At 44.4% G+C, this 22,320-nt stretch overlaps 1 protein-coding gene and 1 non-coding gene across 4 annotated transcripts in view; one reads left to right on the top strand and one right to left on the bottom strand.

The window, feature by feature from the left end:
* ZNF395 (zinc finger protein 395) overlaps positions 1–22,320 on the top strand; it is a 61,519-nt gene that overhangs the window by 31,039 nt on the left and 8,160 nt on the right. For 2 of the 3 annotated variants that reach the window (XM_016185624.2, XM_016185626.2), the window contains exons 1-6: positions 8,355–8,595; positions 9,661–9,878; positions 13,246–13,355; positions 17,479–17,714; positions 20,694–20,794; positions 21,966–22,236. In XM_016185624.2, the coding sequence (XP_016041110.1) occupies positions 8,368–8,595; positions 9,661–9,878; positions 13,246–13,355; positions 17,479–17,714; positions 20,694–20,794; positions 21,966–22,236 (1,164 nt within the window). In that variant the 5' untranslated portion in view covers positions 8,355–8,367. Of the gene's footprint in view, positions 1–8,354; positions 8,596–9,660; positions 9,879–13,245; positions 13,375–17,478; positions 17,715–20,693; positions 20,795–21,965; positions 22,237–22,320 lie in introns of those variants that run through there. The other variant, XM_060184890.1, reaches the window with a different exon arrangement.
* On the bottom strand, positions 2,839–2,945 carry LOC132537142 (U6 spliceosomal RNA). The gene has a single exon (XR_009548605.1). It is a non-coding gene; the product is annotated as a U6 spliceosomal RNA (small nuclear RNA).

Here is a 22,320-nt window from a genome sequence, read left to right as displayed (position 1 = left end):
AAATCTCAAACTGTTGATCTGTGATGTGATCACTCAGTGATAGTGACCCTGGAGGTCATAAAAGAGACAGAGAGCTGCGGTTTTAAAATGTTTTAAGTTTTCTGGGAACAGGCAATGGTGAACCTGGTTAAGCTCACATAGCACTGAGTGGAAGGACCAGCGCAAGGACCCAGGTTTGAGATCCCACTCCCCACCTGTTGTGGGGAGGTATGCTTCACAAGTGGTGAAGCAGTCTGCAAGGTATCTGTCTTTCTCCCTTCTCTCCTTCCCTCTCAATTTCTCTGTCCTGTCAAATAATATAGGGGGAAAAAAAAAAGGAAAAGATGGCCTCTGTGAGTGGTAGATTAGTAGTACTTACATCGAGCCCCAGCGATAACCCTGGAGGCACTGAACAAATGAAAAATAAAGATGTTTAAGGTCTCTATACAGGGGCTGGAGAGCTAGCTCACCAGGTAAAGTTGTGTGCCTTGCCATGCATATTGCCTAGGATAGAACCTATGGCATAGGAAGAAACTCTGATTCTATGGTATTTTCCCTCTCTCTGGTTCTCTTCTAGCTGAATGAAAAAGTGGCTCAGAGAAGCAGAATCATACATACATGAGGCCTGACTACCCAAAAAGAATACTGTGTGTGTGTGTGTGTGTGTGTGTGTCCAGGGTTATCGCTGGGGCTTAGTGCTGGCATTGTGGATCCATTGCTCCTGACAGCCATGTTTCCATTTTATTGGAAAGGGCAAAGAGAAATTGAGAGAAGAGGGGGGAACAAAGAGGGAGAGCGAAAGATAGACATCTGTAGACCTGAATCCTTGTGCTGGTCCATGTGCTAGTATGATGTGTGCTTAACTGAGTATGCCACCACCAGTCTCCCTCCTTTTAAAAAAATTTTTAATATATATTTATTTATTTTCCCTTTTGTTTGCCCTTGTTGTTTTTCATTGTTGTAGTTATTATTGTTATTGTTATTGATGTCATAGTTGTTGGTTAGGACAGAGAGAAATGGAGCGAGGAGGGGAAGACAGAGAGGGGGAGAGAAAGACAGACACCTGCAGACCTGCTTCACCGCCTGTGAAGAGACTCCCCTGCAAGTGGGGAGCCGGGGGCTCGAATCAGAATCCTTATGCCGGTCCTTGAGCTTTGCGCCATGTGCGCTTAACCCTCTGTGCTACCTCCTGACTCCCCCCCCCCCGAAAATTTATTTTTATTTTTATTTTATTGGATAGGACAGAGGGAAATTGAGAGAAGAGGGGGAGATGGAGAGGGAGAGAGAAAGAGAGACACCTGCAGACCTGCTTCACTGCTTGCAAAGCATCCCTGCTGCAGTTGGGGACCCGGGGCTGGAATCCTGGGTTCTGTGCACCAGGGTGCGTAGTACTATGTGTGCTTAATCGGGTGCACCACCACCCAGCCTCATTTTTAATTGATTTAATTATCATCAACAAGTCTGTTGGTTAAGAGGGGTACAGTGTCACATGATTCCCACCACCAGAATTCCTGTATCCCACCCCCTCTATTGGAGGCTTTCCTGTTCTTTGGGGAGTATGGACCCAGGTTCATTATGGGGTGCAGAAGATGGAAGGTCTGGCTTCTGTAATTGCTTCTTTGCTGGATATGGTTGTTGACATTTCGATCCATACTCCCAGCCTGTCTCTGTCTTTCCCTAGTGGGGCAAGGCTACAGAGAGTTGGATTTCCTGGGTACATTGGTGAGGTCGTCTGTCCGGAGAAGTCAGGTTGGCATCATGGTAGCATCTGCAACTTGGTCCAGCCCCATTTTTCTTAACACACTGTGCCAGGGACTGAACCTAGGGCCTCACACATATAAGCACTTACTCTACTACTAAGCCACCTTCCTGGCCAAAGCCCAGCTTTAGAAGAGAACTTGGGAATCTTAGCTCAGTGACATTCACCTTGACCCATGAACTTCCCTGGAGAGGTTGTCAGTACCTCAGCTTTGGAGTCTTCCTCCAAACTTCACTTTCCTTAGCTTAAAAAGAAGTGGTGCCATGAATCCCTTTGTGTCCTAAAAAATGTCACTAGGTGATGTGGCTGGTTGCAGTATCTCTGGGTACTGAGAGCGTGCACCAGTGCACATGTGCGCCCCCCCCCCCTTACCCAGGCTGTCACATGGCAGACAGCAATGTGCAGCTCTGACCACAGAGAGGGGGTGTTGTCCTTCTCTGTCTGTCCCAGAGATTTAACCCGTGGCAGATGTCCATGGCGAACACTATTAGCACATCAGAATGTTTGCTGAGCCTGGAAAAAGGCTAACCCTTTTTGAATGTTGACCAAAATACACATTCTGTGGTAGCCAACCCTTCTTGTTGGCCATTTCAGTAGGGATGAGAAGCTCAAGAGGTTCAGAATCTCATTGAAACGGTCCCTTCCTTCCTTTTCCTTCTTTCTTTTCCCCCTTTCTTTTCCCTTCTTCTTTCTTTCCATCCTTGCTTCCTTTCCCCCCTTTCTCTTTCTTTTTTTTATTGTTGTAGTTATTATTGTTGTAGTTATTGATGTGATTGTTAGGACAGAGAGAAGTGGAGAGAGGACGGGAAGACAGAGATGAGGAGAGAAAGATAGACACCTGCAGACCTGCTTCACTGCCTGTGAAGCGACTCCCCTGCAGGTGGGGAGCTAGGGGCTCGAACCATCCCTTTCTCTTTCTATCTGTCCATATTTTCTTTTTTCTTCCTTCCTCTCTCTTTTTTTTTTAAATGTCAATTTTATTCAAATTCTCCAAAATTTATATTCAAGGTGTGAACTGTTTCTATAGTGTATTTCCACTTGTGTGTAATGGTTCTATTAGGTCACCTTTATTTGTAGTTACTTCATTTTTACAGTTCTTCAAAAATATGGAACGCTTCACGAATTTGCGTGTCATCCTTGCACAGGGGCCATGCTAATCTTCTCTGTATCGTTCCAATTTTAGTATATGTGCTACCTGAGCGAGCACTCCTTCCTCTCTTTTTTCCTTTTTTCTTTTGGATGAGTTTGTTTCAATGAAGTGATTCCCTGCCTGAGAGTGTAGAATGGGAAAGACTTTCCTATAGATTGAAACACTGTTACACAGAAAAGGAGGTCTCTTTGCTGCCCCAGGACTGTGTGATCAGTTCAGAGATACCTGGTATATATGAACCAGTAAAAGCTCCCAAAGAATCAGCCAGTACAAGAGAGAGAGGGAGAGGGAGAGGGAGAGGGAGAGGGAGAGAGAGATGAATAGGCATGGAAATTAGGAGGAGAGAGTGACAGACTGCATGCCAAGAGAGCAACTGGAGCCCTCCTTCTGGGTGGAAAGTACCAGGTGACCCTAACCTGGGACATCACTCTGGAATACAGAGCTAGTTGGCTCCCTCTCTTCCTGCAAGGCTGTTAGTTTTGTTAGCTCTACAGCCCTGTGCTAGCTCTAGAGATGTACAGTGACAGGCTGATTGACACACAATAGGCACTGAGTCACAACCTGCAAAACTGTATCCGATGTTTAATCTAGATCTGTACTTTTCACTTCTGTGGTCTCAACCTCCCAGTATAAATTTGGCTAATATTTTCTTAGACTTTTTGGACTGGCTGCTTTATCTTTTTGTGCTTTTAACATGTGTATAAGGTTCTTTCCAAACCACCAAGTAGTTAACGGTGACCTGGACTGTTTCATTGTGTCAGATTACAATGTTGAACTATATTTTGTATAGAGGAGGCAAGTGAAGAAGAGTTCTTTTTTTTTTTTTTTTTAATACTTGTTTGTGGGACTAGGACCTAATGCTTTAGGCTCTAGGTTGCCTTTCTCCCATTCATTCAGAGAGAGAGAGAGAGAGAGTACAATAGTGGTAGCATAGTGTTTCCTATGTGGTGCTGGGGTTTAAACCTGTGTTATGCACATGACAAGGCATAAGTCTTACCTGGTGAGCTCTCTCTCCAGTCCTGGAGAAGATTTTTTAAAAAATTAATTAATTATTTATTCCCTTTTGTTGTCCTTGTTGTTTTATTGTTGTAGTTATTATTGTTGTTGTCGTTGTTGGATAGGACAGAGAGAAATGGAGAGAGGCGGGGAAGACATAGAGGAGGAGAGAAAGGTAGACAGCTGCAGACCTGCTTCACCGCTTGTGAAGGGACTCCCCTGCAGGTGGGGAGCCGGGGCCTCATACCTGGATCCTTAAACCGGTCCCTGTGCTTTGCACCACGTGCAGGATAAGATGTTTTTAAGGAAAACTTTTAGGACTGAGACTTGTATTTTGCTATCATGGTTACTCTACTAGGGACTCATATGTTTCTCTCAGGTGGTTCGGTCTTGATATGGATTCTTGGCATTGCAAGGCATAGGATTAAAAAATATGCCAAGAGACTTAAAGGGTAGAACTTTATCTAGGGAAATAGAGAGTACACTTTACACAGACGGTGAGTAGGCTAGCTGAAGACTGAGCAGTTTGATTGACAAGCTATTTTATGGATCCTATTCCCAGGAAAGGGTAAGTAACATTTTTGGTGCTTAGTGCCCTGGGAAGGAAGATGGCAATAGCATATGTACTAGAGTTCAGAAGGTGGTAGGACGATAGCTTATGTGTTCTGAGGGCTTCAGGATAGTGGGTATGTTTTACTATAAGTGTTTTAAATGTTCTAGAAAGGTCCAGAAGTTAGGGCTTAACCAGGCAGTTAACAATTAATTGTGACTGCTTCCTATCTTAGGAATACAGTTTGTTGTATCATTATCATTGTAGTTATTATTGTTTTCATTGCTATTTTACTGCCAGGGTGTTTCTGTATGGATCTGGGGACTTAAACCCAGATCCTTGAGCATGGTAAAGTATGAGTTACTCCAAGTAAGCTATCTTTTAGCCCCTTGGTTTTATTATTTTCAATGACTTATTTACTTATATGAGAGGTGGAGGGAGAGAGAACCAGGACCTCAAGCTTGCAAGTCCTCCCTCCCTCCCTCCTTCCCTTCCTTCCTTCCTTCCTTGCTTCCTTCCTTCCTTCCTTCCTTTCACCTTTTACCAGAGCACTCTATAGCTCTGGTTTATGGTAGATTGAACCTGGGACTTTGAAGCCCCAGGTATTAAAGTCTCTTTGCATAACCCTTATGCTATCTATTTCACCCAAGAAATGTAGGTTTTCCTATACTTTCTTTTTAAAGTCATTTCTCAGGATTTTTTCCTTGACACGATGGCAGTATAATTATCTCCTGTTGTCTCTTGCCTGATGGAACTTTGCCTCATTTCTGAGGACTAAATTAGATATAATCTGTGCAAGTTTGTGCTTATTGGGCATTTGATAAAAGCAATTTCCCTTCCTTCTTTCTCTTCTGCTTTCAAAATTAAGATCGGGGCATACTATAAATAAAACATAATAAAAATGTATTGCAGTGTGGAATCTGGGACCAGTTAAAGGAGAAAGGCCAGAGAATGAAAGCAGCGGCATGTGGGAACAAGCCAGAGGTGGGCGGGTTCCCCAACTTCATTCCTGCAGGCTTGAGGAGGTGCTGTTCACTGACAAAACAAAAAGTGAAAAGTGTTCTTTAAGTTAGATAGAAAAAGGTGTTCTGGTAAAAAAAAAAAAAAAAAAAAAAAAAGGCTTACCAAAACATTGTCAGAATCTGTTAGGCAAATATTTCAGGCTGCCCCTGAAGACTGGAAGCCGAGGAATTTTGCAAATGTTACCCTTTCTTCATTTGGGTGGTAGAAACCTCAAACTTCCTGCTGTGGAAAGTGGGGGTGGCCAACATGTTTTTTTATAGTCAAGGGAAGGGTTGCTTCTGTCTCTGGGTTAATGCTGCCACTTGTTGTCTTTAAGTGGTACTGCAGGAGCAGTTCAGTGAAATCAAGCTAGACCTTCCTGTTTCTGACTTAAGGCTTCAAGGACCAGGGTAGGAGAATCAGTTTTTTAAACCCATTTAGCATGAGTATACATTTTGGGGGGGGGGGATAGTAGCAACAAGTTGGCTTCTTGTGTTGGCCTTCTTTTTGTCGTTCTTGTGAACCTTTCTAGTAGAATGCTACTAAATGTAAATATGATAGACAGAACTCTTAAATGCTGTGATCCTGGTTTGCTTACCTCTTCTTTGCTTTCTGAAGACTTTCTGGTGGAGATGCCTTGTGATCTCTTGTTAGTCCTTGAGGCTCTGAATAAAAATATATGCTAATAACTGGCATCTGGGAGATAGCTTGGTGGTAAAGCGCAGAATTTGCAAGCACCAGGTCCTAGGTATCCCATCCCTGCCACCACATATGCTAGTGCTGATCTTTCTCATTGTAAAAAAAAAGTACCCTGGAGATAACACAGTGGTAGTGCACCAGACTTTCATGTCTGAGGTCCTGAAAGTCCAAGGTTCAATCACTGATACTCCTGTAAGCCAAAGCTGAGCAATGCTCTAGTCTCTCTCTCTCTCTCTCTCTCTCTCGTTCTAATAGGTAAATAAACAAATACATCTTTTAAAAAAATCTTCAAGACCAAGGTGAATGGGGTTGTTCACAGCAAATTTGCACCCAGACCTGTGGTGGTGGTGTTCTGATGTGAGCAGGCATGGAGGAAGTGGAGGTGGGAGGTAGGAGAGACATACCTGACATTTCTCTTCCCTGGATGCATTGGTGACTGAGCTTGGGGGCTGTAGGCAGCTTGGCGGCAGGAAGAAGTCTACATTAGAAAGAGACCAAACTCCTTCAGGCTTGGTCTCTGTGCATAAGAGACTTTAGCTCTCAGTGTGAATTTCCTCTAGTGGACACTGAGGAGAGCAGAACCGAGGAGAGCCAGTTTAGTGGCTCTTTGCATCTTTTCAGTCAGCTGGGTTTGAGAGCCTGCAGGACTCTAGCTGAGCTTCTCATACTTTGACTTCATGAATTAGCTGGCATGACCAGAGCTTGGACTCTGAGAACACTCCCTTCTGGTAGAGCAGGTTTTTTGTTTATTTTAAATGTGGCACTAGGGAATGAACCAAGGACCATGGATACCCAATATTGTCCAGTGGTCTCCCTGGCCCAGTTTTTAAGTTCTATATACTTAGGGAGAGGAGAGAGAGGAGAGACTCCAAAGTGCTGACCCACTATCCATAGAGTTCTCTTAGTGCTGTTCATGGTGCTCCCATGTGGTGCTAGAGATCTAACCCAGGGCCTCGCACATGAGAAGGCGTGCACTCTACCCATTGAGCTGTCTCCTGGCCCCAAGTAGAGCAGTTTAAATAGTCCTACATTCAGTACAGCCTTCAAAGGGCGGGGGTAGATAGCATAATGGTTATGCAAAGAGACTCTTATACCTAATGCTCCAAAGTCCCAGGTTTAATCCCCTGCACCACCACAAACCAGAGCTGATCAGTACTCTGGTAAAACAAAAACAAAAACAAAAACAAACAACCAGCCTTCAGGTACAATAGCAAGGGATTTGTTAGCAATGATAAATCTGTTTGTGAAAGTCTTACTTTTGGAAATCCTACCCTTAGAAGTATTTGGAGTATGCTACATAATTCTTTATTAAATTGTGTTAGTATCTTTGGAACACTGCATTTTGGAAATATTACTTGGTGTGGCTTCTAAAATAGGAATGCTATCAGGGGATGGGATGGGATATGGAGATCGGGTGGTGGGAATTGTGTGGAGTTGTACCCCTTCTATCCTATGGTTTTGAAAATGTCTCCTTTCTTAAATTAAAAAAAAAAAAAGCAATAGTTTCACCAGTAGGACTCAGTCTTTACCAAGGCCCTTGATTTGAGCCCTGGGACCACATGAGAGTACTGGGGGAGCTCTACAGATGGTGGAGCGGTCAGATATGTCTCCTTTCTTGCTCTAAAATAAGAAATAGAAACATTGACATGGGAAGGCTTGCTCAGGAGTGATCTTGCATATGCATGGCCCTGGGTTCAAGTCTCTATCCCAACACTAGGTCTTAATAGATAAGCATACACAAGGTACTATGTACAAATCACCAAACTTTGATGCTATTTTTGTAAATATTGAAGTGTGGAAGCATAGAATGCTATGTAGAAAAAGTAGATACCATTGGAGACAACTTCTTGAGTAATTTCTTGCTTTTTGTGCTTATTGGTATTTCTTCTAATTACTTTAAAATGAATGAACATTATTTCTATAAAAAAAATTGGGGCCAGGAGATATCTCAGCAGTAGAGCACAAGACTTGAACGTCTGAAGCCCCAAGTTCAGTTTCTAGCTCCACGTATGCTGAAGTGAAGGAATAGTCTCTTTCTCAATCTCATATAAATAAGAGAGTGAAATCCTAACTAGGGGTGGGGGAATAAGTTACTTTAACACGTCACATTTGTTTGAATGGCTACTCACCAGCTCTTTCAGGGTCTGAGAAAAATGTCTTTCAAACTTCATGATTGTTCTAAGAAGCTGACAGATCATTTGTCCCTTTTGTTTCCCTAGGAAAGGCAGCAGTATGGCTAGCGTGATATCCCGGCGTCTGGGTAAGCGGTCCCTCATGGGAGCCCGGGTGGTAGGTCCCCCTGGAACAGGAACTTCCTTGGAACCTCAGCCTGAGCTACTGGAGGCAGTGGCTGCCCAGCCGTGCCTCACCACAAAGGATGCTTCCTGTCAAGAGAAGCCCAAGGAGGTCCTCAGGGCTCCTGTAGGCCTGCCTCAGGTGGTCTTTCAGCCTGGACAGAAGGTATGTTGAGCCCAGCATGGACTGTCTCCCATCCTCCCTGGGATAAGGACCAGCAGACCAGCGGGGCCTCCAGTGAGAGGCTAGAATCTCCAGCCACCCACTTGGGCACACACCCTTTCCTGCAGCTATGTAAGCCTGAATTTCCCAGGCTTCCACTTATGCTTACATAGCTGTCAAGCCATCTTTAACTGACCCAAAGAACCTCCCTGATAGTAACATGCTCTGACTTTGACATCTGACATGTGAGCTTAGCCTCTCTCAAAACCTCTGTTCTAAGTATGGCTAGAACTCAGCACTTTGTGGAAAAAAAAAAAGGAGGAGGAGGAGAAGGAGGAGAAGAGGAAGAAGGAGAAGGGGAAGGAGAAGGAGGAGGAGGAGGAGGAGGAGAAGAAGAAGAAAAGAAGAAGAAGAAGAAGAAATATTACAGATATATAGGGACAGATAAGATAGTACTGAGCTAGAGAGTCGGGTGGTAGTGCAGCGGGTTAAGCGCAGGTGGTGCAAAGCGCAAGGACCGGTATAAGGATCCCGGTTTGAGCCCCCGGCTCCCCACTTGCAGGAGAGTTGCTTCACAGATGGTGAAGCAGGTCTGCAGGTGTCTATCTTTCTCTCCTCCTCTGTCTTCCCCTCCTCTCTCTATTTCTCTCTGTCCTATCTAACAACGACAATAATAACTACAACAATGAAAAACATCAAGGGCAACAAAAGGGAAATAGATAAATAAATAAATAAATAAATATAGTACTGAGCCTTTGGGACTAGAACTGGAGCTCAGTGATAGAGTACTTGCCTCGCATGCATGACACTCTGTGCTTGACCTTTAGTTCTGAAAGAAAGATCTTTCATCTCCATCTAGAGCTTGTAAATTTCCAATTGAGGAAGAACCTATCTGGTATGAGTAGCCTGGGCTCTCAAGTGGGAAGTGGCTTTCTAAGAATGTCTTTGGGAATTCAAGATGACTGAATAAATGGGAGGACACTGTTAGTGCCAGGTGGGTGCCCCAGAGTCAGGAGTTCTGGGATGAGAAGTTGCAGGTGATGACCATGCCCCTGGTTTCTTCCCCAGGTATTTGTGTGTTATGGGGGTCAAGAATGCACTGGGCTAGTGGAGCAGCACAACTGGGCAGAGGACAAAGTGACCGTGTGGCTGTTGGACCGGAAGCTGCAGATTTGCTGCAGAGCGGAGGAGGTGTGGCTGGCTGAGCTGCAGGCGCTGCCCCCAGAACCAGGCACCCAGACCCCCATCTACAGACCTGTCTCTAGGAACATCGATGTCCCCAAGAGGTCCGTGGGTGAGAGCTGGCCTGGGTGGTGAGCTATAAGGCTCTCTACCTGGGAGTCTGTGTGGGCTTGTTTATTGAGGCTAGACAGGATCAGAGAGGACTTACATGAAGCTGAGGTCCCAGGTTCAGTCCCCAGCATCACATATGCCAAAGTGGTGCTCTGCTCTCCCTGTGTCTCTCATAGAATAATTTTTTTAAAGGAACAGTTCTCTTGTAGCTGAGCAGGTAGCTTGACTCAGGTAGAGTGCATGTTTCAGGTCCCAAGTTTGACCTCTGGAACTTCATATGCTGTAGCAGAGTAGTGCTCTGGTCTCTTTCCCATTAAAAATAATAAATAAGTAGGGAGTCAGGCGATAGCGCAGTGGGTTAAGTGCCACAAAGTGCAAGGACCGGTGTAAGGATCTCGGTTCAAGCCCCCGGCTCCCCACCTGCAGGGGAGTCCCTTCACAGGTGGTGAAGCAGGTCTGCAGATGTCTAGCTTTCTCTCCCCCCTGTCTGTCTTCCCCTCCTCTCTCCATTTCTCTCTGTCCTATCCAACAATGATGACATCAATAACAATAGCTACAACAACAATAAAAATCAAGGGCAACAAAAGGGAAAATAAATAAAATATTAAAAAACAGATTCATAAAAATAATAACAAATAAGTAAAAAGAAAGGGATAAAAAGTTGTATAAATTAAGTAAAAATTTAAAAATTGAACAGGATATACAACATTATTTATATTTGTATCTTTTTAAAAAATATTTTATTCAATTATGAGATGGGGGAGAAGATGGAGAGAGAACTAGAACATCACTCTGACATACTTGATGCAGAGGATTGAACTTGGAGCCTCATGCTTAATTCCCTGTGCCATTCCCAGGTTACAGAGAGAGCACTTGAAAAATACCCAGAGTGCTTTCTTTTCTCTCCTAACCTCTTCTTGTGGATGATAGAGCTTGGTTTTGGTTATAGCTCCAGCTTCTCCCCCCCCCCCCCATCCCTTGTTTTTTTTTTTCCCCACCAGGGTTATTGCTGGGACTTGGTGCTGGCACTATGAATCCACTATTCCTAGTGGCCATTTTTATTGGATAAGACAGACAAGAATTGAGAGGGGGAGGGGAAAAGAGAGAGAGAGAAATTGAAAGATATACACCTGCAGACCTGCTTCACCACTTGTGAAGTGAACCCCCTGCAGGTGGGGAGCTGGGGGCTCAAACCTGGATCCTTGTGTGGGTTCTTGTGCTTAGTGCTATGGGCGCTTAACTGAGTGTACCACCGCTTGGTCCCACCCCCTTTCTCTTTTTTTCTTTTTTTTTTTTCTTGATATGGGTATCAGAGAGCAACCCCATGGTCCCTACTTTGAAAGAACGTGAGTTCCATCGTTAGCCCTATCCTCCCACCCCCTTTATGCTCACATGAAAATGAGTTCACAATAGCAAAGGATTTTGCTATGAGAAGTGAGAAGTCCCATATCAATCCCAGGCACTGCATATGGCAGATTGATCCACTGTTTGATTCTCTTTCTCATTAATAATTAAGTCTTTGAAGTTAGTTTTATGATGAGAGACAAGAACTAAAAGCTCAGGTCAGGAGTCTGCATACTTGTTCTGAGTGGCCCAAGCTGTAAACAGCTCAGGCTTTGAAGGTGGAACAGCTTCTATCCTTGCTGTGGCATGGACGCAGCCGCAGACTATGTTAGCCAATGAACATGGCTTCCTTCAGTACAGCTCAATTCATGCACATGTGGGTATCCATCTTACAGAATTCTCATGGGTCACAGGTCAAGAGAGAACATTCTCTTGACTTTGGAAACCACTTAAACATTGTGAAAGCATCTCTAGCTCTGGAGGCATAGAAAAGCATGTGGCAGGGAACAACCCTCAAAGTTTAATGATTCAAGTTTTCCCCACTGTTATATATCTTAATTTCTGTTTTATTATTCAGTGTACAATAACTAAAAGAATATATCACCACTCTTGGGCTAGCTTTTTTATTCAGATAGAGAGAGAAAGAGAAAGACCACAACACCCAAGCTTCCCTCAGTGCTGTGGTACTTTCATATCATGTCTGGCTTCATACCTGGGCCTCATGGATGCCCAGACATGCCATGCATTTGAAATGGTAAACTCTCTGACTGACCCTAAAGATATTTTCTAGATCTGTTAATTTATTTTATGAGAGAGAGAGAGACACTAAAGCACAGTTCCATTCTAGTACACAAAATGTTGGGGATTAAGCCTGTGACCTCATCCCTGTTTTTCCTTTAAATAGACACAGAGAGGGAGACACACAGAAACTTCCTCTGATGCCATTGCATCTTCCATGTGGAACTGGTTTGAAACTTGAGCCTTGTGCATGGCAAGGCATGCACTTTAACCAATGAGCTGTCTCTTCAGCCCTCAGACTAGCTTTTTCACATTCATATTAACAGAAAGATAGCTCAGATTTTACTTGAAGATAATGTCATTTTCTAGGGACTTAGAAAAGTGCCATCCAAATTTTTATAGACTTCTGCTGTGTAAAGCATGGAGCTATTGCACCACTATTTCTCTCCATTTATTTAGTTTATTGATTCATTTATTTTCTCCAGAGTCTTGCTCAGCTCTGGTTTATGGTTGTGCAGAGGACTGAACCTAAGACCTCAGAGCCTCAGGCGTGAGAGTCTGTTTTGCATAACCATTATGCTATCATCCCTACCCCTTTTCTTTTTGTGAGAGAGACACCAGAATACTGCTTCTTCATTTTTATGAGTGTTCTATTTGGTTTTGTCTTTCTTGTTGTTACCTGGTGCTGCGGATTGAACCCAGGGCCTCATGTATGCAAGGGCATATTCTACCTGCTTAAGCCACCTCCCTGGCCCCTTTGTTGGTAATTAGAAATTACCAATAATACCTCATTATTTCTCAGGTAAAGAGAGAAATTGGTCAGTGTAATCCTTCTTTATTAATCTAAGTGTAAGATGAGAAAAGAAAACAATCTTAGTGTTTTTGTGTCCCAGTGGGTCTCTCTTCATTCCCATGTCCTATTTTATAGCCTTGACTCTTCTTCCTTCCCCAAACACAATTCTTTGCTGTAGGCTACAGAGTTAGAGTTAGGAAGTGAATTTAGGGGATAACAGAGCTGCTGGGTAGCAGTGGGGTGGGGACCAACCTGCTTATACAGGAGAGGACTGATAGCATAAATGTAACTCGGGATGAGTATTTTTACTCAGAGTAGAGAGACACAGACCTTCACATGTTAACTCTTCTTACTTGAACTCATACTGACTGCTTGGTGGGGTGTAGGGGACCTGTCTTGAGGTGAGAGGCCCATCATAGGGAAGTCACCAGGTCAAAGGAAGGCATGACAGGAAGTCATTTTTGGCATTTCCTGTTTGGATCCAGGAAGTCGGATGCAGTGGAGATGGATGAGATGATGGCTGCCATGGTGCTGACATCCCTTTCCTGCAGCCCTGTCGTGCAGAGTCCTCCTGGGGTCGAGGCCAACTTCTCTGGTGAGGAAGGGGGCTCAGTTGGGTGTTGGCACGTCTGAGACCCACAACAGACCTCTGCTTTGAGTAGTTATTTTTCAAAGTCACCAGCTTGGGGACGTAATTTCTGGAGTCTCTTCTCAGTGGCATCTTAGGCTGGCTCATTTGTTTGTGAGGAAATTTGTTCTTGGCTCATTGTGAAAAAGACTGGCTGAGCCTCACTGTTGAAGAAATTCTTCCTGGAAGTTAAGTGAGCCAAGATTTTGAGGGACCAGAAGAAGGCCAGTGGAGGACTATTTCCTTCACAAAGGTGACCTTACTAAATGGCCCTTTAAGGACTTCAGAACATTCTTGCTCCATTTCAAAGACCTCATTTTATCTTGTAAATTAAAGTGACTCTATGGGGCCTAAGGTCAGGAAAATAGGAACTAAAGTCTAACATAAATTTAATTGCTAAACACAACTTACAGATAACTTGATGCAATTTGAAAATTCTGGTGCAATCCAAAATACATTATTGGTAACATGAGAGGGAGAATGACTAGTTATTGTTTGAAAAGGCAACCTGAGGTATCTTCTTTCCTTCCTTCCTTCCTTCCTTCTTTCTTTCTTCTTTTCTTTCTTTCTTCTTTCTTGCTATAGGGGTAGTCTCCAGGAATAACTTTTCACTGGAGAGTTCTAATTGAATTGCAAGTAGCCTGAAGGCTTGAAGGAAAATGTGGAGGTGATTCTAGAGAAAAGGCTTTAAACTCTCCCTCCTATGTGATTTCCCTTGGTGGAAAGTACACTGGAGGGAGCGATAAAGTGAAACAACTTATCTTACCCAAAGCCATTGCTGTCTGATGTGAAGTCTACACACCCCTTGGAAACAGTGCACTGTACACCTACTTGCTTACTTAGCATGTAGGCTTGCCCAAGCTAAATGGGGGAGTAATTGTGCCCATTTTCAATACTCAGGAAGTCCCATAAATTGAGGAGACTCCAGCAGTTGTGGACAGCAAGACAGAAATGCAGGGAAGGGTCATAAGGGAAAAGAAAATGATCACCTCCACTTTCTGCCAAGTTATGTGTATCGGTGTGTGAGTAATATGCATATACGTGTTCATATACATACCAGCATCTATGCGTTTGCTAATAAGACATGATCCCAATAGCCTAAGTCCTTTTTTGAGAAAAAAAAAATTGCCCATTAAAGGCTTTTTTTTTTTTTTTTCCTTTATAATACATTTCTGATCTTATGGTTGAAGTTAGTGGCAAAGTAAGATTTCCTTGGCAGGAAATTATAAGAAGTATCTGCAAGGTGAAAGCTACACAGCCATCAAGATTTTCCTCTGTTCACAGAGAATATTTCTTTTTTATTTTTACTTCTTTCTTTTTCTCCAGGGTTATTGTTGGGGCTCAGTGCCTGCATTACGAATCCACTGCTCCTGGAGGCCATTTTTTCCCCCTTTTGTTGCTCTTGTTTATCGTTGTTGTTATTATTATTGTTGCTATTGCTGTCATTGTTGTTGGATAGGACAGAGAGAAATCGAGAGAGAGGATGGGAAGACGGGGAGAGAAAGATAGATACCTGCAGACCTGCTTCATCGCTTGTGAAGTGATCTCCCTGCAGATGGCGAGCCAGGGGCTCGAACCAGGATTCTTAACTCTGGTCCTTGTGCTTTGCACCATTTGCACTTAACTCACTGTGCTACTACCCAGCCCCCTCTTTTTTTTTTTTTTTTCAATTTTATTTTTCACCAGAGCAATGCTCAGTTCTGCTTTATAGTGGTGCTGGGGATTGAATCCAGGACTTTGGAGCCTCACACATGAAATCATTTCTGCATAACCATCATGCTGTCTCCCCAACCCCCACAGAGAATATATCTATAGGGATCACCTCCTCCCTCTGTTTCAGTACTGTTAGGATGGCTTTGTGTGTGCACATACATGGGAGAAATAGAGGGACCTATAAACATCTCTGCTGTCACACATTAGCAAAGAGCAGTGTTCGGGGTTGAGGATATTTACATCTTGCTGTCATCCTAGAAAATCTTACGATTTAAAGCAGAGTAGCTTTCATCCATTTCATAATTTACGGGATTCATTTCCAATATGAACTATGTGCTTTGTTTTAAATTTCTCCTTTGTGGACTCATTTGCTCATCTTGATGTTTGAGCCACTTGCAAGGCTCTGATGAGGGTGGGGTAAGTGCTGCTGTATTCATGGGGCTTGCCTAACCTTTGACCTGTCCTTTATCCAGAGTCCTGATCACTCTGGAGTTAGCATGCTGCTCCCCTCTGTCCTGGTCAAGTTCCTGCTGATGGGTTTGGGCCCTTGACATCTAACCTGTTGTTGGCTGCTGAGTTCTTCCCTATTTCTATTTTGACAGAGCAAGAAAGACAGAGAGTGGAGAGACACCACAGCACTGCTCTATTGCTCATGAAGTCTGGTGCTCTCCTGTGTTGTGATTGAGGGCTCAAATTCATTCCTCATGCATAGTAAAGTGTGTACTTTACTGGGTGAGCTATTTTCCAGCCCCTTAATTTTTTGTTTGTTTGTTTTTTTGGTAGCCTCATTCATGTGTAGTACTGGAGCATTCTCCCCAGGTGAACTTTTAAAATATTTTATTTATTTATGACACAGAAATTGAGAGGGGAAAGAGACAGTGACATACCTGCAGCCCTGCTTCACCACTTGTGAAGCTTTCCCCCTACAGGTGGGGACTGGGGGCTTGAACCTGGGTCCTTTCACACTGTTGTGTGTGCATTTAACCAGGTGCACCACTGCCTAACCCCAACTTTTTAAACTTTTATTTAGGGAAAGATAGGAGAGAAAGCGGGGGTGGGGTTGGGGGGGTTAGATACTATAATAGTGTTTCACCACCCATGCTGTTCCTATATGGCATCTGGCTTGAACTCAGAACCTCACACAGTGGGTGAGTTGTCTCCCAGTCCCAGGAATCACATTTTGTTTCTTCTTCTTCTCTCTTTGTTAATTGTGTTTTTTTTACAAAATTATAAGATGTCAGAGGTATAGTCTCACATCTACACATGACGTGTAAGTCACCACATTGTCCACCAAAGTTCTGCACCCCCCTTCACCAAACCACCATACTTCTCAGTGGGTTATCTTTTTTCCCCCCAAGTTCATTTGCTTTAGTTATCTATATTCAATGTACGATAGGAGCAAAACCATTCAGCAGTTTCTTTCACCTCTTTAGTTCTTTCACGCAGCATAATAATCTCCGGTTCTGCCCAATTCTATCCAAATTAAACATTCTCACATTCTCATCTCTTCCTTTCTTTCTTGTGTTCATTGCCACCTGGGTTATCACTAGGGCTCGGTGTCTGCATGGTGAATGTACTGCTTGCTCCTAGTAACTATTTTTTTTTGTTTTTACTATTTTTCTTTATTTTACCTTTCTTTCAGTTGATATTTCAGAGAGAAATTAAGAGAGGAGAGGGAAAATGAGAGGGAGAAAGAGACACCTGTAGCACTTTTTTTTTACCACTCATGAAGCTTCCTCCATGCAGGTGGAGACTGGGGCCTTGAAATTGGATACTTGCTCATGGAAACTTGTATGTTCTACCAAGTATGCTACTGTTGTGCCCTGACACTTATCTTTTTTTTTTTTAATTGTAGAGTGGTGTTTCCTTGAGTATCTATCCCATAACTTCTTGATCTAGTCATGTGTCATTGAGTACTTAGGCTGCTTGTACTCCTTGACTATTGTGAATATTATGAACACAGGGATGCCCGCATCCTTTTGAATTAGTGTTTTCATGTCCCTTGGATAGATGCCTAGGGGTGGTATGGCTGTACCCAAAGATGAAGAAATGGGTTCTCTTTTTGTTAGCCAGACACAGACACAGTCATGGTGTGCATCCACCAGTAGGTATGCTGTGATACCCATGTCCTTAGAACAGAGTAGGGCTGCCCACAGGTCTTGCTGGGTGGAAGAATCCTTACCTTGTTTTCACAGAAGCTCAGGAAGGAGGAAGTTTGAGCTTTTTCTCTCTCATAAGAAGGGTAAAGCTGGGACAGAACTGGAGCCAGGAATTGGATTCAGAAGCCTAGGCTCCCAAGGCAGGCTCTGGAGGAGACAGCAGCCCTGTGAGGGTGGGGTCAAGCTCCTGAGCATCCCATGTCTTTCTCCCTGGCCAGTGTCCCGCATGGCCTGTGACCCGTGGAAGGAGAGTGGAGACGTGTCTGACAGTGGCAGCAGCACCACCAGTGGGCACTGGAGCGGAAGCAGCGGCATCTCCACCCCTTCTCCTCCCCACCCCCAGGCCAGCCCCAAGTATTTGGGGGATGCCTTTGGTTCTCCCCACACTGACCATGGCTTTGAGACTGATCCCGATGCTTTCCTGTTGGATGAACCAGCTCCACGCAAAAGAAAGGTCTGTGGCTGGGTTTAATGTTGTGAGGACTTGGGTGGGGGTATAAATGACTGATATTCAGGGGCCTGTTGTGGAGGGGGCCTTGTTAACCTGAGCTGCTCACTGTATCCTTTGCTGCTTCTGCTGACTCATGTTCCAGGAGCCACCTCCTCTTTGAGGTGCTTCCTTTTCCTTTTTTTTATGGTGATTTCACCATTTTCTTTCTTTCTTTCTTTCTTTCTTTCTTTCTTTCTTTCTTTCTTTCTTTCTTTCTTTCTTTCTTCCTTCCTTCCTTCCTTCCTTCCTTCCTTTCTTTCTTTTTTTCTTTCTTTCTTGTTATTTTATTTATTCCCTTTTGTTGCCCTTGTTGTTTTATTGTTGTAGTTATAATTGTTGTTATTGATGTTGTTGTTGGATAGGACAGAGAGAAATGGAGAGAGGAGGGGAAGACAGAGAGGGGGGAGAAGATAGACACCTGCAGACCTGCTTCACCGCCTGTGAAGGGACTCCCCTGCATGTGGGGAGCCGGAGGCTCGAACTGGGATCCTTAACACCGGTCCTTGCGCTTTGCACCACCTGCGCTTAACCCACTGCACTACTGCTGGACTCCCTTCTTTCTTTCTTTTTTTATTATTGATAGAGACAGAGAAATTGAGAGAGGAGGAGGAGGATGGAGAGAGACAGACACCTGCAGCCCTGCTTCACCACTCCTGAAACTTACCCCCTGCAGGTGGGGACCAGGGGCTTGAACCCAGGTCCTTGTGCACTGTAGTGTGTGCACTTAACCAGGTGTGCCACTACCTGGCCCCACAACTTGTAATATTTATTTATTATTTTTTGTCTCAATTTTTTTACATTTGAATTTTTTATTTATTTTCTCTATTGGGGGGATTAATGGTTTATAGTTGATAGTAAAATATAGTAGTTGGTCTGTGTGTAACATTTCTCAGTTTTCCACATAACGGTTCACCTCATTCTAGGTCCTCCTTTGCCATCATGTTTCAGGACCCAAACCCCAACTCAGAGGTTTTCACTTTGGTGCAATACACCAAATTCAGTCCATGTTCTGCTTAATGTTTTCCCTTCTGTTCTTTTTTTTAAAAAATTTTTCTTTGTGTGTGTTTTTTTCCTCCAGGGTTATTGCTGGGCTCGGTGCCTGCACCATGAATCCACTGCTCCTGGAGGCCATTTTTTCCCCCTTTTTGTTGCCCTTGTTGTTGTAGCCTCGTTGTGGTTATTATTATTGCCATTGTTGATGTTGTTCGTTGTTGGATAGGACAGAGAGAAATGGAGAGAGGAGGGGAAGATAGAGGGGGGAGAGAAAGATAGACACCTGCAGACCTGCTTCACCGCCTGTGAAGTGACTCCCCTGCAGGTGGGGAGCGGGGGCTCAAACCAGGATCCTTATGCCGGTCCCTGCGCTTTGTGCTACATGCGCTTAACCCACTGCGCCACCGCCCGACCCCTTCCCTTCTGTTCTTATTTTTCAACTTCTATGAGTGAGATCATTGCATATTCATCCTTTTGTTTCTGATTTATCTCACTTAATATAATTTCTTCAAGCTCCATCCAAGAAGAAGGTGAATTCACCCTTTTTAATAGCTGAGTAGTATTCCATTGTGTATATATACCATAACTTGCTCAGCCACTTATCTGTTGTTGACACCTGGGTTGCTTCCAGGTTTTGGCTATTACAAATTGTGCTGCTGTGAACATAGATATACATAAATCTTTCTGGATGGGTGTGTTTGGTTCCTTAGGCTATATCCCCAGGAGAGGAATTGCAGGGTCATAGGGTAGGTCCACTTCTAGCCTTTTTTTTTTTTTTTTTTGCCTCCAGGGTTATCGCTGGGGCTTGGTGCCTACACTATGAATCCACTGCTCCTGGAGGCCTTTTGTTTTCATTTTGTTGCCCTTGTTATTGTTGTTGTTATTGCTATTATTGCTGTTGTTGGATAGGACAGAGAGAAATAGAGGGGACTACAGAGAGAGGGGGAAAACTATAGACACCTGCAGATCTGCTTTACCCTGCAGGTGGGGAGCTTGAAGCAGGATCCTTATGCCAGTCCTTGCACTTGGTGCCATGTGCGCTTAACCTGCTGTTTTCTTAAACTTTTTTCTCTTTTTTTGCCAGGATTATTGCTGGGGCTTGGTGCATGCACTATGAATCCACTCCCAATGGTCATTTTTCTTTCTTTCTATTTTCATTTGACAGGACAAAGAAATTGGGAGGGGAGGGAAGAGGAGATAGAGAGGGAGAGAGGAAGATACCTGCAGACCTGCTTCACCAAAAAGCATTTCCCCCACAGGTGGGGAGCGGGGGCTCCAACCTTGCACATGTGTGCTTACCTGGGTGTGCCACCACCCATCCCCCTAAATGGATTTTTTATTAGTGATTTAATATTGATTTACAAAATGATGAGATAAAAGGGGTAGAATTTCACTGTTTCCACCACCAGCGTTTCCTCTAGTAATCTTTATTTTAAAGAGGCTCCAGAGAATGAATTTGGCCTTTTGCATGCTTGATATCCTGAGTGGCCTCCCAAGCTCAATTTTTTACTTGGGGGGAGGTTTGGAGGTACTAATATATCACTCATCATTCATGGATCTTCCTTGGTGTCTTCTATGGTGCTCCCATGTGGTGCCAGGGCTCTAACCCAGAGCCCATACACTTACCAGCTGAACTATTTCCTAGCATCCTTTCCCTTTCAGTTTCCTCCCCAGCCCCTGTCTTCTTTGTGGCACAGAGCCCTGTGCAAGTGGCCTGGGGGGGGGGGTGGTGGTGGCAGTTTTTATAGCACTGAGAGCCGTGTCTGGGTCTGGTTACTCTGTCCTGCTGGCCAGTTTCTTTGGTTCCAAAGAATGTCTTCCCTCAAGCCTTTTGCCAGGGTGTGTTGAGAAGCAGAGGATTCAAGTGGAAGTTTCCACGCGGTGGGACTGAGAGTGGCAGGAGAGTGAGGGGGAGAGACATCACCTAATTCACCTTGTCTTTCACTTTAGAACTCAGTGAAGGTTATGTATAAGTGCCTGTGGCCAAGCTGTGGCAAAGTTCTGCGTTCCATCGTGGGCATCAAAAGGCATGTCAAAACCCTCCACCTGGGGTAGGTATCGGCTGGAACTCCTGTCTACATTCCTCCACCCCACTGACTCCTGCCATCAAGAATGTTGCCCAGAGCTCTGATGCCTACCTGCCCCCGTGCCTGGCACAGGAGCCCATGGCAGTGGAAAAGGAATGGAAAGGCTCTGTCCATCTTGGGGTGGAGTATCGCCTAACTCGATGCCAGGAAGGAAGATGTTTTAGCTCTAACAAAGCCTAGCCTGGGCTCGCTGCCTGCTACCACAGAAAACCAAACTCTTGTCACTCCAGTTTTTGCATGAAGGTGAAAAACTTAACCAGTGTTTGAACCCATAATTGGAGACCAGAGTATATTACTCATATAACATCTCCACCCTCCAAAGGGAGGCCGTTTTTTTCACAGGTAGAAGGACAGGGCAGGCCTTGGAAAGCCAGGTGTTGGATTTGGGGACAAGAAGGGAGGGGTTGCAGATTTTGAGATCTCTGGGCTTCCATCATGGCTCCTCAGACTTCCTCCTAGGACAGAATGTATAATTGGTCCTAACTATTTTTCACTGTTTTAAAAGGACAGGTAAACAGGAACAAACTGGGAGCAGGTTAGTTGAAGCATCCCAGAGCTGTCTCTTGAGTTTCCAAAGTGGGTTTTATTATATTAATTGTTGCTTTGCAAAAGAGTTCCTGTAAGAAGAGCACCCAGAGTATTAACACATCTTCTGTCACCCCCTCCCAAGATCGTAGCAGACAATCCAGCCCTTTTGGTGCCTGGTTTCATTAGTAGAAGCTGGGTGATTTGATGAGACCCCTGCTATAATACATAATACATATAATATGTATACATATTATATAATATGTATATGTATATGTATATGTATATGTATATACATATTATATAATACATATAGTATTATATAATACTATAATACATGGTAGCCCTGGGTAGTGGGAGCTCCATTAGCACTGACCCTCTGGAGAAAATGTGATGATCTGCAGGGGGAGCAGAGAGGCTGGGCTGGCCAGCTGACTGGGAGAGAGGGAGGGAGGGAGGGAGGTTTGCCCAGGTGGAGGGTACCAGAAATAATGCTCTGTGAGGGTACTTGTGGGTACCTTTTGATTTGCCTGGTGGCCTCAGCGAGTGTCTCGGTGTTATAATTAAGGCAATTTGTCCTTGATCCTCGATCACCTTGTCTCCCTCACAGGGACACCGTGGACTCTGACCAGTTCAAGCGGGAGGAGGATTTCTACTACACGGAGGTGCAGGTGAAAGAGGAGGCTGGCACACCCGCAGTTGACCTGGCGTCTGTCCCTGGCATGGCCAGCCTGCCTCTTGCCATTCTCCCACAACCTCCTCCCAAAGCCCCGTCCTCCACCTCCGAACGCCCCGGCTTAGAGTCCTGCCTGCCCTCCAGTGCTCTCAGCAAGTCAGCTCCCGGCTCCTTCTGGCACATCCAGGCTGACCACGCTTACCAGGTATAGACAGGGCAGGGCTCCCCTGGGGCTCAGCCATCCGGCAAGGCTGTCTGTCATTCACTGTTGGATCTGCCTCTGGCCAGC

The sequence above is a fragment of the Erinaceus europaeus genome, chromosome 2 (genome assembly GCF_950295315.1).
Source record: "Erinaceus europaeus chromosome 2, mEriEur2.1, whole genome shotgun sequence".
NCBI lineage: Eukaryota > Metazoa > Chordata > Mammalia > Eulipotyphla > Erinaceidae > Erinaceus > Erinaceus europaeus.
Note: the sequence above shows the minus strand (reverse complement) of the source record. Positions and strands in the feature narration are given on the sequence as shown.